The sequence below is a fragment of the Amblyomma mixtum genome, chromosome 1 (genome assembly GCF_055824585.1).
Source record: "Amblyomma mixtum isolate Tamu chromosome 1, ASM5582458v1, whole genome shotgun sequence".
NCBI lineage: Eukaryota > Metazoa > Arthropoda > Arachnida > Ixodida > Ixodidae > Amblyomma > Amblyomma mixtum.
The window spans coordinates 93,766,084-93,783,102 of record NC_143012.1 but is presented as its reverse complement, the minus strand read 5'-3'; the positions used below and the strand labels follow the sequence as shown (position 1 = coordinate 93,783,102).

The following is a 17,019-nucleotide window of genomic DNA, read 5'->3' as shown; positions in this document are numbered from 1 at the left end:
GGACCACGTGCTCCTCAAACGAAGCTTATAGCTCTGCTATCGGACAGCGGCTGGAGACCACACTTGTGTAGGTAAAACTTAAATTTTTGTTCTTTCATCTCCACAAGTGCGGTCTCCAGCCGCTGTCCGATAGCAGAGCTACCGGCTTCGTTAGAGGAACACGTGGTCCGGAGACTTTTGTCCCCGACTGTACATTGCAAATTGTGGAAATAGTTTATTGGGGTTTAAGGTCCCAAAGCAACTCAGGCTATGAGGAACGCCGTAGTGAAGGGCTCCGGAAATTTCGACCACCTGGGGTTTTTCTGTTTCTGCAACTGCAGGGATGAATAGAGTTTTCGTCTTGAGCAGCTTGCCAGTGAGTATTGTGCGCATCTGATGGCTGTGCATAACGTATACCCCCAACAAATCAGGCTCATGGGCTTGGAGGTGGGCGGTGAGAGATTCCGAATCAATATTCACAGGAGAAACTGAATCAATGCCTCTCGGTGTTTTGCCCTTCTTCCTCTAACGTGCATCGACATCGCACAGTACACGGGCCTCTGGAATTTCGCCTCCATCGAAATTCAGCTGCTGCGGCTGGGCTCGAACCCTCGTCTTTCGGGACAGCAGCCGAGTGCCGTAACCACTGATCCACCATGGCGGGGCAAGCAAATTGTGGAAATGAAGGACGCCGTAGTGGAGTGCTACAGATCTTGACCACCTCGGGTTCTTTATTGTGCGCTTATATCACAGGGTAGATAGGCATTATTGCAGTTCGCCTCCATGGAAATGCAGCCACCAAAGCCAGGGGCCAACCTTGACATCAGCAACAGAATGCCAAAGCCACTACAGCGGCTGCCAAGAAATGAAGTTTGGTTTATGGGGTTAACGTTATAGCGCCCGGCGACGCTATAAAGCGCATGCGCTGAGATCGGTGTTCCCGCGATAGAAGAAAATGAATGACAGCGCATGCTCGGAGCGCACACCCGGCACGGGCTGTTCGGAACTATAAGCCTGCCACGTTGGTCATCTTGCTCTGGTGCTCCGCTGCGACCCCGCAAATCCTCAACAGTGGTGACCCGGCGAACCGTGCCTTCTATCCCAGCGGCATCCTAGCAAGGCGTACTGGCAGGACCCAAGTTTCAACCCGCCGCTCCCAGTGTTCCGGCCCGCAGGCGTCGGCGGGTGGTTCGCCCAACTGGAGGCTGCGATGTACCTGAACGGCATCACCATCCAGCCGTTTAAACACGCAGTCCTTTGCGACATCCTCCCGCCCGACCTCCTGCGTCGGCTCACCTACTCTGCCTTCGGCTGCCTGCCATACAATGAGCTGCGTGCGGCCGTCTTGGCGGACTTCAGCGCCTACTACGTTCCGCCGCCGCTCTACGAAGCAGCTGACCCGTTTTCGCTGCCGCCAGCCTCTGTCCCTGGACCGGCCTCGCTCGCGCCCACGCAGCCCTCATCAGAACCCGGCCCGCCTCAGCAGCGCCTCGCCGCCACTCCAGTCCAGCGTCTCCGGCCCAGCTTCTTTAGCACCGACCGCACCAGACGCTGCCGCATCGCTTCCGACAGCACATCCTGCTACTCCGGACACGCTAGCAGCACTGTGCGACGACTCCACGGCCCCAAATCCGCAGTCATTCCCTCAGCAGCTCGGTGAGGTGCCTGGCCCACCGTGTTTTGCCACGTCAGCGAACTCAGCGACAGATGCGCCTTGCGCCACCCTGTTCAGTGCCTCCAGCCGTACTGCCTCCCATAAGGACGATACAGCGTCTACGACACAGCCCGGTCAGCAACTTCTCTCATCTGCAATAGTGCCGCCGTCAGTCGAGCTCTTCCTCGACGAGTGCCCCATTCCGCCAACTTCTGTAACCTACTGCGTAGCATCGCTGCCAGTCAAAAGCTCACCTGCCGCCTCATCGCTCATTCCGCCAAAGCCGTCAGACACTGACCTGAGCAATTGTGCTAAAGGCGAAGTGACATTGCCGCTACCGCAGCATATGCCACTTACCAGCCCCACTACCCCGGCGGCCACACCGCCTGCCCAAGAGGCCCCACCCCAAGCCCTTAGTACTGTCAACCACTTCTTGGAGTCTGACCCTGGCAGCTCGACACTGTCGCAGCAAGCGTCTGCTTTGGTGCCTGCCTTGAGCCACCTTCACCAACGAATGGCAGAGCTACCCACACCGAGTAGTGCAGCAACTGTCCATCCACCAGCTGTGTCTGTTGCTGTCAGCCAGCCGTCTGATGTAGCCGTCTCAGCTCCACGGCCTGTCACTGCCACAACCTTCTTACAGCCACCCACAGAAGACCATGCCCACACGCACATCAGCACTGGCCAGTTGCTCCGGACTGCCACTCTCGCTTCACCCAAGCGCCTGGCATTGAGCCCAGCAATTTCCTCCGGCATCGTCACAGCTGTCATCGTTGTGTCGACGGTCCCACCACAGCTGCTGTCAGTCCATGGAGCCGTTTCGGCCGCTCCTGTGCTTGTGACCGTGTACACGGCGCGTCAGATCCCCATCGACATCAGCTGCAACTTTCCAACATCGATGACACTTGTGTCAGCGGGCAGCACTACAGTTGGTGTCGGCCCGACCATGGTCTCCATTGCCCTAATATCCTTTGTCAGCTCTGCACCCTGCATCATTCGCTCCTTGCGCAGCAGCCAGGCTCGTCCACCTGAGCCGGCGCACTCCAGCCGACGGCTCTTCCCGGCCCCTGACCTGAACTTACCAGACCTTGTAGCGACCCCGTGGGGACACTGTTCCTCTAGCTGCCTGCTTGCCTGCCGTGGCTACTCCATCTCTGCCTGGCACGGGCTGTTCGGAACTAGAAGCCTGCCACGCTGGTCATCTCTCTCTGGTGCTCTGCTGCGACCCCGCAAATCCTCAACAACGTCCTGAAGTGACTCTGGCTATGAGGGGCGCCGTAGTGGAGGCCTGCGGATAATTTTGGCCACCCGGGGATTTCGACCACAATACACAGGACTCTAGCGTTTCGTCTCCATCGAAATGTGACCGCAGCGGACGGGATCGAATTCGCATCTTTTTGGGTCAGTAGCCGAGTGCTATGACCACTGAACCACCGTGGCAGCCGAAAAATGGAAGTGCCAGAGACGTAGTCAAGAAGGCAGTGTGAGGTGCAAGCCACTCGCCGCCTGGAACAGCCAAACTCATAAGTGGCCTGGCAACCCTGACTGTCTCCGTGCGTTCCCTCTCGGAGTGCCGAGTCGGGGAGAGAGCCTTCAGCCGCGAGCGGAGACGCCGCCGTCTGTATTTCAAGCCCTTTGTTTGTAACTGTTGTTCGACGGTAGAATAAATGCATCCGTGCTCACATATGGCGCAGTCGACGTCCCGAACCTCGGTGTAGCCCGCCCATTCGAAGCCGCAAGCCACTTCACCGAAAGCCAGAGTCAACGTGTGTCGAGCACCAGCAGCCAAAGCCCAACGCCCGTCTCACCGCCGCCGCCGCCGTGCCGCTCATAAACTGGGAGGAACCCACCGCCTCGGACCTCGCTGGTTTTACAGCGCAATTCTTGCGAGATGAACTATCACAACGCAATTTGGACAATACTGGTTCCAAGGACGAACTTATTTCTCGCATCCTTGCTGACACTTCCGCAAAACGAGTCCTGCTACCGGAAACAACTGTATCAGTCACCGAGACGCAGCCCGCTCCAACTCAAGGTGACCAGTTTTTCCAACCTATGCCAGTGTTCAGCGCCGACCCCGTACAGAATATGCAGATTTTGACCGCCTACCTTCAAAATCAACTAGCTTTGACACTGTCACAAGCCTCTACGAGAGCAGTGCACGTAACAACTTTGCCGGACTTGTCATCAACGCTTCCGACGTTCAGTGGCGACGGAGGGTTATCCGTAACCCGATGGATAGACGATCTCGAGCGCACCCAACAGCTTGCCTCTTGGGAACCCGCTACCCTGCTAGCCATCGCCCTCTCAAAACTTCGTGGCCCAGCCGCTGACTGGAAGGAAATCACTGGCCACCAGCTAAAAACTTGGTCAGAGTGGAAGGAAGCGCTTATAGCGCAGTTCGGCGAGCGACTGTCGCTTATACAGTGGCAGGAACTTGTCGGTGCGCGTGAGCAAAGCCCCGGTGAGAGCCTGGTTACCTATACTCTCGCCAAGCTCAAGATAATTGGAAGGTGCCCACTTTCATTGAGTGACAAAGAACACATCGAATATTTAATTCAGGGCATCCGTGATGAGCAAGTGGCTACAGCGATCGTCGTTCAACGCCCGAAGACTGTCCAGGATTTCGTCAGCATCGCTTCAGAAGTTGATCATGCCATGGACCACTCCCGCATGACTAGACTGTCAAAGCCATCCGCGCCAATTTCAAGTCGACAGCCGCATCCTATCACCTCCAGTGCTACAGCTACGACCGAGAGCACTGCAGACATCCGCCAGCCTTCCCGACCTATAAATAGCACCTACCAGCAACCAAACCGTGGAAGGCTGCCGCCCTCAAGAATATCCAACCTGCCACCTGCTAACCAAGAACATCGGTACGAGGCAATCTCTTCCAAGTATGGTGCACCTGCCTACAGACGAGGGCAAGACCTAAGCGAAGCAGTATGTTATAGCTGCAAGGAAAAGGGCCATCTGGCTAGCAACTGCACTGAGAAAGGACAGCCCTCCCGAGACAAGACGCAAACAATCCCTAAAACGCCAACAGCTTGTGTTGGCCGCACTGAGGACCCTTTGCTTGGATCCATGCTTAGGTGTGCGGTTATCACTGCTCACGTCAAGGGCCTTGGAGAGATCAATGCCTTCCCAGACAGTGGTTCGAACGTCACTATCCTCGCTGCCAGCCTAGCTGAAAACCTCAGCATAGAGCCGTGGACAAAGCCACCCCTTCTCGTCGTAGGAGGAGCCTCCGTCGTGCCTCAGGGATCTGTCTTCTTGCGAATCAGCGTAGGCCCCCTCTCTGCAATTGTAGATGCCGCAGTCCTTCAGAGAAATGCCCTTCCCCTTATTCTGGGAGAGGACTGGTTTTATGCTGCTCAAGCGGAACTCTACAAACACTCTACAAACACTGTCGTGCTGTGCAAAGAGGAACTGTTACCGCGTATGTCCAATGCAGTGATACTTAAAACATCAACTTTGTCTCGCTTTGACCCACCGCATACCACCAGCGAACCCCTACAAGTGGATTTTGAACCAGACGAACACGAGCCAGTGTGGAGCAAGCTCAATAAGGCAGCCCAGTCTCAAACTAAGCCAGCAGACTACAAGAGCCCAGCCAAGCCAGCCTCATGCAGCATATTTCCTTCTGAGCCATGTTCATCCACGCCCAACAGTTTCCCTGATATCATCATCGGGACCCAACTCAAGCCCGAAGAGCAGCAAGCAGTGAAGAAAATAGTGCACCGCCACTCACGTCTCCTTGCTACCAGCCCTGATGACATTGGCCTGTATGAAGGCATCGAGCACGAGATCAACTTACTGCCGGATGCAAAGCCTTATGGACGGCAACCATACCGCTACACAGCCAGTGATTGCAAGTTCCTCGAAGCCCAAACAGCATCTCTTCTTCAAAATGACATCATCCGTTCTTCATCTAGACCTTGGGGATTTCCTGCCATTGTCGTGACGCAGAAAGACAAAAAGAGCCGCTTCATCCCGAACTTCTCGAAAGTTGCCGCACCTCTGCAAGCTGTCATCCGAAAGGCTGACTTCGAGTGGACAGTTGAGTGTCAACAAGCCTTTGAAGCCCTTCGTGCCGCACTTACAACAGCACCTATACTGGGACACTTCCACAGTGAAACTGCTGTGCCTACAACCTCTACAAAAGATGCCTTGAAACATCTCCACTCAGTGTTTTACAGGTTCGGTGCTCCTGACCATTGTTTGTGTGACCATGCCAAGTCATTTGAATCACACCTGTTCAAGAACTTCATGCATATGCATGGTGTGAACATACACTTCTCAGTAGCTTACAGAGCAGCTAGCAACGGACTGGTGGAACGTGCCAATGCCACACTTGTGACCGTCCTCCGAAAACTGTGCAACAATGATCAGGCACTGTGGGTCTCCAAACTCGATGAAGCAGCTTTCGCTGTCAATGTAACCCGCCACAGAAGTACAGGATTTTCGCCATTCGAGCTTCTGTTTGGATTTTTGCCGAAACTCCCATATCAGAAAGTCCGCACAACGCAAGCAGCCGACATTCGTGACAGGCTTATGAACTTGCCAGACCTTCGCAGCGAGGCTGCGAGTAACTCTCAGGAAGCTCAAAGGAACCGCAAGAGAATCTACGACCGCACCCACCGCAGCGCCTCATTTGACGTCGGAGACTTTGTCTGGGTGCGAAGACAAGAGCCAGTACTTGGCGGAACTGAAAAGCTCGCGCCAAAGTTCAAGGGACTCTACCAGGTGACACGGAAAAGGACGCCCGTCACCTACGACGTTCGGCGCATAACGAACTCCGCCACACCCTCACCAGATGCGCGTACAGTGCACATAAGTCAAATGAAACTGTACCACCCTCCGTACTTTGACCCAGTGCTAGTGGAACCCACATGCGAAGCCGTGCAACCTATCCCGAGTCCTGATGAAGACAATGCCGAGCAAATGCCATTTATGACCAATGAGCCGGATCAGCCAACTGGTTCAGCGAGTCAGCGACCTCAGCGTCACCGTGCACCACCCAGGCGACTGCTTGACTATGACTTTGCCAAAGTAGACTAATGTTCCTGTCCAAGAGGACTTGGACTTGCAGGCGGGGTGGGATGTGAGGTGCAAGCCACTCGCCGCCTGGAACAGCCAAACTCATAAGTGGCCTGGCAACCCTGACTGTCTCCGTGCGTTCCCTCTCGGAGTGCCGAGTCGGGGAGAGAGCCTTCAGCCGCGAGCGGAGATGCCGCCGTCTGTATTTCAAGCCCTTTGTTTGTAACTGTTGTTCGACGGTAGAATAAATGCATCCGTGCTCACAGCAGAACCACTGATGCCTTCAAGAAGCTGCTGCTTCACTGCTACCATCATACTCCACTGTTTGAAGCCAAGGAGCAGAGACTTTCTGAGAAGGCCGTTACTAGTCTGCAGCAATGAGAACGAGAATCTCACTGTACTGTGTCAAGTGTGCAAAAGGAAAAAAGCGATGACCGCAGCAGCAGTTATCAAACCTGCATCTTTAGCGGACTTCTTCGCCTAGACTCTTAATGGGGTAGAGGCTCAAGTATTGTGGAAATTAGGACACCAAGAAAGACTGTGCTGGCAGGCCATCAAGGGAAGAGTTCATAGTGCAATATGCTACTGCCAGGTAGTGGTATGTAATCTTGCTCAGAGTGCTGTCTCACAATCATTGCATTTGTGTGCAATAGAAAATGGCAGCAAGACAAGTTTATGTCCTGTTACAACCCTGCTGGCGACACGTTTGACCATCAGTTGACCCCCGTTGAAAAAAAGAAAGGATGCCTGGCTCTGAAAGTGCCTGCGGAGATTTTCCCACTCTTTGCGGGGGGGTTCCCTTTGACAGGTTCCCAGCTAGAAGGACATCTGGGGCAGCAACCGACGATGGACAAACGACAGAGGAAGAAGGGAACGGTGCCTTCAAGCAATTAGCCATGTCCAACAGGAGCCGGCTCGAATCAGAGCTTGCCACAGTTGTGGCCCACGGCCCCGCATGAATCACCGGTGTGCTGCTTGCAAGACTGTTGCACCTCAGTAAGAAATAGCTGCGGACTTGTGATTTCTCCTCTCCCATTCGCACGAGTGCCTCTGCTTGCTACATGCTTTGCAACTTTTCTCATCTTGAAGAAATGTGCCATGTATTGCATTGGCCACCGCCTGGTGAAGGGGCAGACCTTAGGGGATTTAAGGAGCGTGCAGAGTGAGAATAAACACTCTGGGCCCTGGTGACAAGGCTCATTCAGTCGCTTGACGCATGGACTCCTGAGTTTTTGACTGTTTGTAAATTATGTAAATAAGTTTCACCAAAGGTGCCACTAAACCCACTTGTTATCATTTTCCCAAACTTCAAGTTCCCTCTTTCCTTGGCTCAAACACACTACCCATAGAGCCCGGGTTCGAGGTAGCCCCTGCCCCACAACAGTCCTTTCTTATCTCTGTGCTAAATACCTTGCGACCTACCACCTGCAGCATGGTCATGGTGCGTGTGCTCACAAAAACCAACATGGCTGCACTATACTAATCCTTGTCGCAGCAAAGGAGATGTTACTGCTCTTTTTCATAGTTGCAACATAAAAAATTGCGCTGCAGTTTTAACATGCACAGCTTGACTGGGATCGCACACAGAAAAGCATAACCTGATTTGGCAATGTACATATACCAGTCTCCAGTGCTGCAGTTCAGTACACTGCTCTGAAGCAGTTGCCAACCACTAAATGCTGCTTACACAACACTTGTAGCCTGTCAAGGTGCTCTCGCATAGTGCAATGACACTGAATGCAACATCTATGTGCCCAAGAATCTCTCGGCCGTATGAAAGGCAACCGACACACTTGCGCCATGCCTGCTGACAGTCTCATTTCACTGTGACACACAAGGGCATACGAGTGAAACTTTCAACTTCCCAAATGAGGTCTCTGACCCCCGGCTAAGAACAGGGATGTCCGCTTTGGTTTCCTTACTCTTTTTTTCACAGGGACATATGTCCCTTATAGTACATAATACGTGTAGAGAGAAAAACAACCTGTGCTGGCTATGTACAGGAAGCACATCTGAAATGCTTTGGTTCAGTACACTATGTGCTCATGCAGTTGTTACCACTGAATGCTGTTTGTACAATACCGGTAAGCCTGACTCGCTTTGGGACGTTAAACCTGATAAACCAACCCGAATGCTACATTTATGTACAATGGGGGCTGGAATTTCTTGACTGTGTGAAATGTGATCAACACACACATGGAGAAATGGTCATATCAGGACAGTTATGCGAGGGAAGACCGCTGATGGTCCCTCAAGGTAACAGATGGGATTTCCAGAGAAGTTTGACTTAGCACCGCTGCGGTGGCCTAGTCGTTTGAGCATCCGCCTCGCATGCGAGAGGTGCAGGGTTTGATCCCCCGAGCCGCCAGCTATCCACTAGTGATGCAGTGGGTACAAGCTTTCCCCTGCCTGGTGCTCGGCTTCTTTGGGATGAAATGCTTGGGAAATGGGTCTTTGACCCCACCTTGTGCAATGAAAACTACCTTGTGCCGTAGAAATCCATCACCACCACCACTTAGCAGTTGGTGACAGAGTGAGGCGGGTGGATGAGATTATGAGGTTTGTGGAGCCCCTTACAGCTTAGATGATAAACCACAACTGTTGTGCGATGTCAGTGGATATTAGAGAACCCCCAGTGGCCTAAATTCCAAGCACTGTACTACGGTGTCCCTTACAGCCCATGTGTCAATACATTAAACCTTTCATACCACCCGCTCGTATAGCACCTGCTACTTCAGCTGTCCTGTTCCTGCACTAGTGGATATTGGAAATTGCTGAGGTAAGCACATGTCTGTAGTACTGGATTTATAATGTCAGTCATTGTGATGGGGTATCCACCATCCAAAATATGAAATTCTTTGATGCGTCTGATGACACGCTCGATGTGTACGCGAGCGCTGGCAATGCTTCTGGTCTTCGAAACATCACCAGTGTTCATCTGACCTAATGAGGGCCTATTAAATGGCGGCATATGTGCCGTTACCCCGGGAGGCAGAAGGTCAAAAATTTTGAATCCTTTGTCCATCATAATGGCATCACCGGGTTTGAAAATATCTAGCAGTTTGCTTTTTAGAACTAAATCCCTGTCAGAAATTGACCCCCCCCAAGCATCTGAGACAAAGCAGACATAGCCGTCTGGTGTGGCACCTACAAGCACTTTAACTGTGTTGCCATGCTTATAGGGCGAGAAAGTTTGGCGCTGTGCATCCACTGATGACGGTGTCTGCAACCTGATCTCGGTGCCATCAATAACCATGCGCGTGTCCCGAAAGTTTAAAAATTGTTTCGGAAGATTTTGCTGCACTTCAGCTAGCGATGGCACACGGGTAATGGCACGCAAAGCTTTGTGCATAAACAGCACCCACTTAGAAAAGGTCTTGCTCACGTAAGACTGGGTCATGCCAAAATTACGTGCAAGTTCCTTAACGGGCATCCCTGTTCGAAGCCTTACCAGCACCATGAAAAAATCATCAATGCTACCAAGTGCGCGTGATGGCCCTTTGGATGACTGAGGCATGGCACTGTTCAGAGCAGTGTACAGACCTTTGAACACTTCATATGAAGGCAGCCCTGTATAATATTTACATTCACTAGGCTGCTGAAGTCTACTAGTGGTCAGCAGCCTTTCTTTCACACACTTGTATTGTTGCTCCCAAAATGCAGCCATGCCTTGCGACTTGGCAAGGGCTGCTTTTGTGGCTGCCAGTTCTTTGCGTACATCTGCAGCCTCGATAGCTGCGGGAAGGTGAACCAATGTCACCGAAGCCTCTGGGGAAAAAAGAAAGAAAACAGGCACCGTCTAGCAATGAGAACACACCACAGCTTACAAACCCTTCGTGGAGAGAGATCACATGTCATAAATATCAAAAGTCGTGCAGAGTAAGTGCACAATTGAAGGCTGTACTCTGCTCACATGATGAAGTAAAGTTTTCCTGTGACAAAAAACAAGGCATATTATGAAAGCTGACTGAGGCACAGGCTAGCACTGCTTAATTTTGCCACCTGTGCACATAAATTGTCTAATAATAAAAGCTATTTGTGATAGTTTTAACAAAAACAATGAATCAACCTTACTAGTAACAATGAATGCATTGACATGCATAGGTCGGCAAACTCACTCGGGCTCACATTCAAATCGTGATCCGAGTCCTGTTCAGTCCGGTAGAACACGAGTTTCCTGTGCACTCATAATACTGACTGCACTTTTGGTTGAGATGATGTAGAGCAACTTCACTGTTTGATGGTATTTATTTTTTGTGACAGCTGCACCCTAGAACATTACTAAAAGATGAGTGATTAGTCTCCATGCTTGGTCTCGTCAGATATTAGCTGTGGCTTGCTATATAGTGGTTCCTCTAGTTCTCCCTTGCTTGTTTTTTTAATTGGTTGGCGAACACATGCAGCAGCCTTAGATCTTTACATCCCGCGAGCGACTGCAGGCCTCTGAGGAGGGCGTGCCTACTGGCTAGCTGCAGTTGAGAGCTCATCGCATAACTGCGTTTTTAACCCCTTTTTTTTGCCATTTTAGGCGCATAACTCAGGCCGTTCGGCGTAAAAACGCCCGAGCTCTCCGATGTGTGGGCTTATAGGAGTATGAGTGAAGGTGAGCCTGGGTGAGCCATTAGTTTAAATGTGCAACTGAGCCCGAATGAGTGAGCACAGATGGAGTCATGAGTCGAAATGAGTTGAGTCCAAGCAGGTCATGAGTTGCAATGAGTGAGCCCAGGTAAGGCATTGCTGCAGTTATGAACAACTTCTCCGCTAAAGACATACGCCGTCCTTATAGTCTACAAAGAGTACACTATCGGATATTAATTACATTACCGGCCCAACTGTTTCTTGCTAGCAGCTGCCGTTGCACAAGCCTTCTTCCAGAATACCTCCATCAGTACAATACAATCTGCACAACCACATCTTGTAACACAGAGCTGAACTAGAGGTCGATCCATCAAATGAAAACATGGTTTTTCATACTTTGCAACAGGATTTTTTTCCAGTAATGAGCCAAAATGGCAGTATGCTGCACAGAACCCGAAAAAAGGCAAGGAAGTTCCATAATGCCACATTTAGGCATTTGTCATGATTTTTAGTCAAATGCCGAAATTTACAGTCCATAGTTATGAGGTGGCCCTAGTCTGCTTTTGTGATCTCATCCAGTGTTAAGTTGGTACCGCTGATGACCAAAAAGTTGAAGTCTTGCACCAGGTCTAACTGTTTCATGGTGTAATATTGAGTTGCAAGTTTACCACTAGAAAAGACAAACAACTCACCTATTTCTGCAGCGGAGCGCATGCCATGTGTGCCTGGAGAGAAAAAAGGAAGAATCATTAGGTGTTGAAAATGATGATCACATGGCACCACTTCATTCGCAGTGTGTCTTACAAGGGTCTGCAGCCCCGGCAGCATGATCTCCTGAAGCAGGTGCTGCCCCGACATTTGCAACGTCCAAGGTTTCTGAAAAGTCCACAGTGCAGACAATGTTAGCTCTAGAATAGAATGCGAACCAGCTGTTTCCACAAAAAGAATAAGTGCACACTAATGTTCGAAACACAGAAGTGTGCACATTAGTTCAAAATATGTGGTTTTGACTATTAGGGGTATTTTGCAGCACTAGTGAATAATGTAAACTACAGAATGTTTCTTAGGCTTTTCAGGTATGAAGTGGTCATGATTACATCACAGTAAAGTGACATTTGTACTAAATTTTTTACCTGGAAGTGGCAAATCAATACCACACTCGTCATCAGAACCTTGGCCGTTCACAAGTGGTGTGCTGTTGGAACCTGTAAAGCAGTGCTCATAATTAATTTGTACAAAACAAATGCAAAACTAGTTTCTTATGTGCCTATAGTATCTAAAGGTTTGGAGACTTATTATAATAAGTTCATATGTAGTAAAATGGCTTGATGTGACAGTGATTTTCAATTTCTGATGAGGTGCATATTATTCAGCAAAAGCTCATTACCTGCTGCGTCGTGCGCGATCATACCCGCCGCTGGTTCGTCTCGTCGAGGAGCGCCTGGCAAATAAGATAGCAGTCAGATTGACGGGAATTTATCCAACTGCAATAAACAGGCTACCGTGCACAGCACCGGCATGCATGTAATAAACGGTTGAGGACAGACGGTGTAAATACCTCGCCTTTCCGCGGCACGCTGGTGCCTGCGCAGGATGCCTTCACGAGCAGGCCGATGCGTGAAGATGGATGGCACGTAGTCTGGGTGGGAAAGTGATCGCACTGGCTTCCCTGAAAATAAGCAGCATTTATGGCTACATGTCCAGAACACGCGAAAAGCAAAAACTAGAATAATGTCAAAAAAGCCTAATACAGCATCGGCGTGGATCGTCAAACGCCGTTTTCTCGGCGCGAAGTGCAACGCTTGAGCGCCGTCATGTACAGGGTGGTCCAAAATATGTGCGATCACGGCTCAGCGTGCCCGCGCTCCGCGGCGCGTCAGTGCTTCTGGTGTGGTCGCAGACGGCGACGCGCAGCAGACGATGACACGAAGCACCGCCTCCGGGCCCTGTGTGCGCCTGCGCCGCGTAGCTTCGATGCTCACCTCGGAGCGCGGCCACGCTGAGCCGTGTTCGCACATATTTTGGACCACCCTGTATGTGCCGAGAAAATATCGTAGCCTAGCCTAACTCAGACGCAGTCTGTGATATTTTAACTGGCTGCGCGGAAATACGAGAAGCGTTAGAAAGCAGCAACCCATTCTGAAGAAGTTTTTACGCACCTGTATAGAAATGATCGCTGCAGATGCGGTCATGTTCTGACGGCTCCCATGGTGAGCCATCGGGGGAAACCCGACGCACAGCGACGACCCATCTTTTCCTGCGCTGCGAGTAGTAGCGCTCCGAAGGAAAGCGAAAAAACCTCACACCTTCCTTCCCGCGACGGTTAGTGCAGCCTACAGCCGCACAAGTGTTGGGCATTGTTCGGCCGGAGACTGAGGAACGCAGTGCTCACACGGATCAACGCAGTGCTATCCGTCCGCGCGTACGCTCTGCCCTCCAAAATGGTGGACGCGGCCTAGGGACTGCTGGGAGCGAGGCTAGTAATCTCGACTGGAAAAAGGAGGCGAAATTCTAGAGGCCCGTGGACTGTGCGATGTCAGTGCACGTTAAAGAACCCCAGGTTGTGGAAATTTCTGCAGCCCTTCTCTACGGCGTCTCTTATAGCGTGAGTCGCTTCGGGACGTTAAACCCCATAAACCAAACCAAACCAAACGAACCATCCGTTTAATTGGTTGCATGGTTACTAGCCAAAGTACAGTTGGCCCGTTTGAAATTCGCGCAGTGTGACGACGCGACCATTTCGACCAATTGAAAAGCGTGACATTTCTGTCGACAACTGCTGCTTACAACGATGAGGCATTAAACCTTAAAAATTCAGGGGGCACTTTGACTGTCTAAAGTGCGTAGAGGCGAAAGCGTTTTCCGCACCACTTTGACTGCTTCTGTGGCACTGGTGGCGTCACATGTAATTGAGTACTAATTACTAAGTGATGACAAATCACTAATTAATGGTTAATTACTGATTTGTGCCTGAATACTAATTAACTCCTAATTAATGACGCATAAGCTTCGCCTTTAGGAGTGGAACGCGACAGCGTGTTGTAGCGCTTCCAGGGAGTCCACGGAACGCCACCCCCCGTTCGGCGCGATGCCTTGCCCTTTGAACGCTTTTTGAGGAAAGGAAAGGGCGCAGTAATTCTCTGTCATCTCGGTGGACACCTGAACCGCACCATAGAGGAAGGGAGGAAGTGAGAGTGGAAGAAGAAAAACAAAGATGGCCCGTAATTAGAAAATGAAAATTGTATTTGAGGAAAGGAAATTACGCAGTAACTGTCTGACATATCTCGGTGGACACCCGTCAAAATTCAGGGGGGCACTTTTTTGACCTAAAGTGTGGTCATTGATGTGTGGTTAAGATGTTAAGCTTCGCCTCTAAGAGTGGAACGCGACAGCGTCTTGCAACGCTTCCAGGAGCCCATAGAACGCCATCGCCCATTCGGTTCTATGCCTCGCTCCTCGGTAAATTGGTTTTTGATGAAAGGAAATGTATCTGTCTCGCATATCTCGATGTACACCTAAACCTCACCGGAAGAGAAGGGAGGAGGATGGGAGTGAACGAAGACGCCGTATTCACTAGACGCACCTTTGTTCTTCCCAAACCATCGAGCTGGCATGGCGGAGTGGATAGCATGTTCGTCTCACACTCCGAATACCGGGGTTCGATTCCCGAGCTCGACCAATTTCTTACTCGTTTTATTTATTTATATGACCTGACTAGAAACGTTAATTAGGCTAATTGAGTAATTAAGCAATTAACTAAGCTAAGTCCCACTTATTTGGAGCATCACTTTACGATTCCTTCAATTGGTTGCCTGGTTACTAGCCGAAGTACAATTGGCCCCGTTTGAAATTCGCGCACTGTGATGTCACGACCGTTTCGACCAACTGAAAAATTGCGAGGAACTTTAGCGGCTAAAGTGCTGAAAGACGAAAGCCTGAGTGCTGCATTCTGCTACGCGATTGTTCACTGCAGATTTTGTTCGTGCATTAATTAACTACCAATTAATGACGCTAAGGTTCGCCTTTAGGAGTGGAACGCGACAGCGTGTTGTAGTGCTGCCACGGAGTCCATTGAACGCCACCACCCGTTCGGCGCGATGCCTTGCCCTTTTAACGCAACGGTTTTTAAGGAAAGGAAATGGCGCAGTAATTCTCTGTCGTATCGGTGGACACCTGAGTCGCACTGTACAGGAAGGGAGGAAGTGGAGTGAAAGAAGAAAGAGGGGCCGTAATGTAGAAAATGAAAATTGTATTTGAGGAAAGGAAATTACGCATTAACTGTCTCGCATATCTCAGTAGACACTAGTCGAAAATTGGGACGCGCCTCAGCAGTCGGGAAGAGCGGACGTGTCTCACGTCGGCTCCGCCGAATTTTATGATCCTTTCCCGAAGCATTTGCCGAAGCGCTGCGACACCATCTGGCTACACTTCCAAGCCCACCTGCCCTAAATCCCTCCAATCTATGGCAATAAAGTTGTTTCTCTCTCTCTCTTCCAGAACAACGAGGAGACCACCCACCCTTGTTCAGGTGGGACCGTTTTCTCAAATCCTTCGAGAATTTGAAGACCAAGCGGATCGCGCGAGTTGCTAAGCCTAACAGTTAGGCCACGACTCAGCTGCCCGCCGCGGCTCCGCGGGCAAATTCTGCCGCAAACCATGACGACCCTGATGGGATACGACCCGGAGGGGATGCAGATTGTCACCATGCCGCAGGCGAAAACCCCAGTTTTCGACAAGGTTACGGAGGCGATTATCCAACGCAAGATAGAAGAGTGGGAACGCGCATCAGCCCGTGACAACCACTCGGCACGGCAAAAAGGTCGAACGCCAGATGGACGCGTCACCGCGGCAGGGGATACGCCGCTGCAGCAGACGCCCCGCACGCAAGTCAAGCGTTGGAAGCCTCCTCCGCAGCCGCGTCTGGACAAGCAAGATGCAGTGATCATAATCAAACCTAAAGGAACGCTGGATCTCAGCAAATTCAGGGGAAGCAACGCGGTCGGAAACGCCTTGCACATTGCTGCTGGCGTCGACAAGGGCTCAGCCGAGCTCAGCGTTTGGCCCATATGGGAACAGAACATCATCGTCGTCGGGGTGCGAGACGCCCAAACAATCAGAAAGATCCTGGCAATTCACGAAATTCAGCTTGGGGACAAGGCACAGGCAGTGTACTCCTACCTCCGCCCCTCCGACGACACTTGCAAATGAGTAGTAATACAAGTGGACCCGAGGGTTTCCAACGAAGACATCACGAACGCGCTTCGCTCCCCGGACGCACCAGTGGTGAGCGTGAGAAAATTAGGTTCCTCCAACGTGGCGGCCATCACGTTTGAAGGAAGAAAGGTTCCGTTTCACGTCTTCTACTACGGTGAAGCGGTTACAGTACGCCTATACAAGAAAACAACGCCAGCCTGCGCACTGTGCGGGAAACTTGGACACCGGGCGGATGTTTGCCCTTGCCCTTCGAAGTCAAGATGTCCGCAGTGCGGTCAGCAAGATGTTCCAGAATCCCACGACTGCCAACCCAAGTGCACGGTCTGCGTAGGTCCACATCCCATGGGGTCGAATCAGTGCAAGTACAAGTACCGAACATCACCAAAAACCAAGCCCAAGACAGGAGAATTCAACCACCGGTCAAGATCCAGGCTTCGGAACCGGTCCGGCAGCAGAGGTCCATCGAGCAGCGGGGACCGACTGACCCACCAGGACCAGTCCAGCAACAACTCAGCACCACCCGGCTCACGCTCTTCAAGCAATGGACCTGGGAC

At 51.3% G+C, this 17,019-nt stretch overlaps 1 protein-coding gene across 2 annotated transcripts; it reads right to left on the bottom strand.

Moving 5' to 3' along the window:
- Positions 1-3,608: 3,608 nt before the first annotated feature.
- On the bottom strand, positions 3,609-13,746 carry LOC149367236 (uncharacterized). Of its 2 annotated transcripts, XM_089554641.1 has the most exons (7): positions 13,411-13,746; positions 12,810-12,920; positions 12,639-12,692; positions 12,385-12,456; positions 12,056-12,127; positions 11,944-11,976; positions 3,609-10,441 (listed from the first exon to the last, which is right to left on the bottom strand). In XM_089554641.1, exons 1-7 carry the CDS (start codon positions 13,607-13,609, stop codon positions 9,408-9,410), a joined length of 1,575 nt encoding a protein of 524 aa, XP_089410767.1. In that variant the 5' UTR covers positions 13,610-13,746; the 3' UTR covers positions 3,609-9,407. The 2 variants fall into 2 exon arrangements, with proteins under 2 accessions (XP_089410767.1, XP_089410774.1); XM_089554648.1 differs by lacking the exon at positions 3,609-10,441 and having other exon boundaries at positions 11,801-11,976.
- Positions 13,747-17,019: the final 3,273 nt, after the last annotated feature.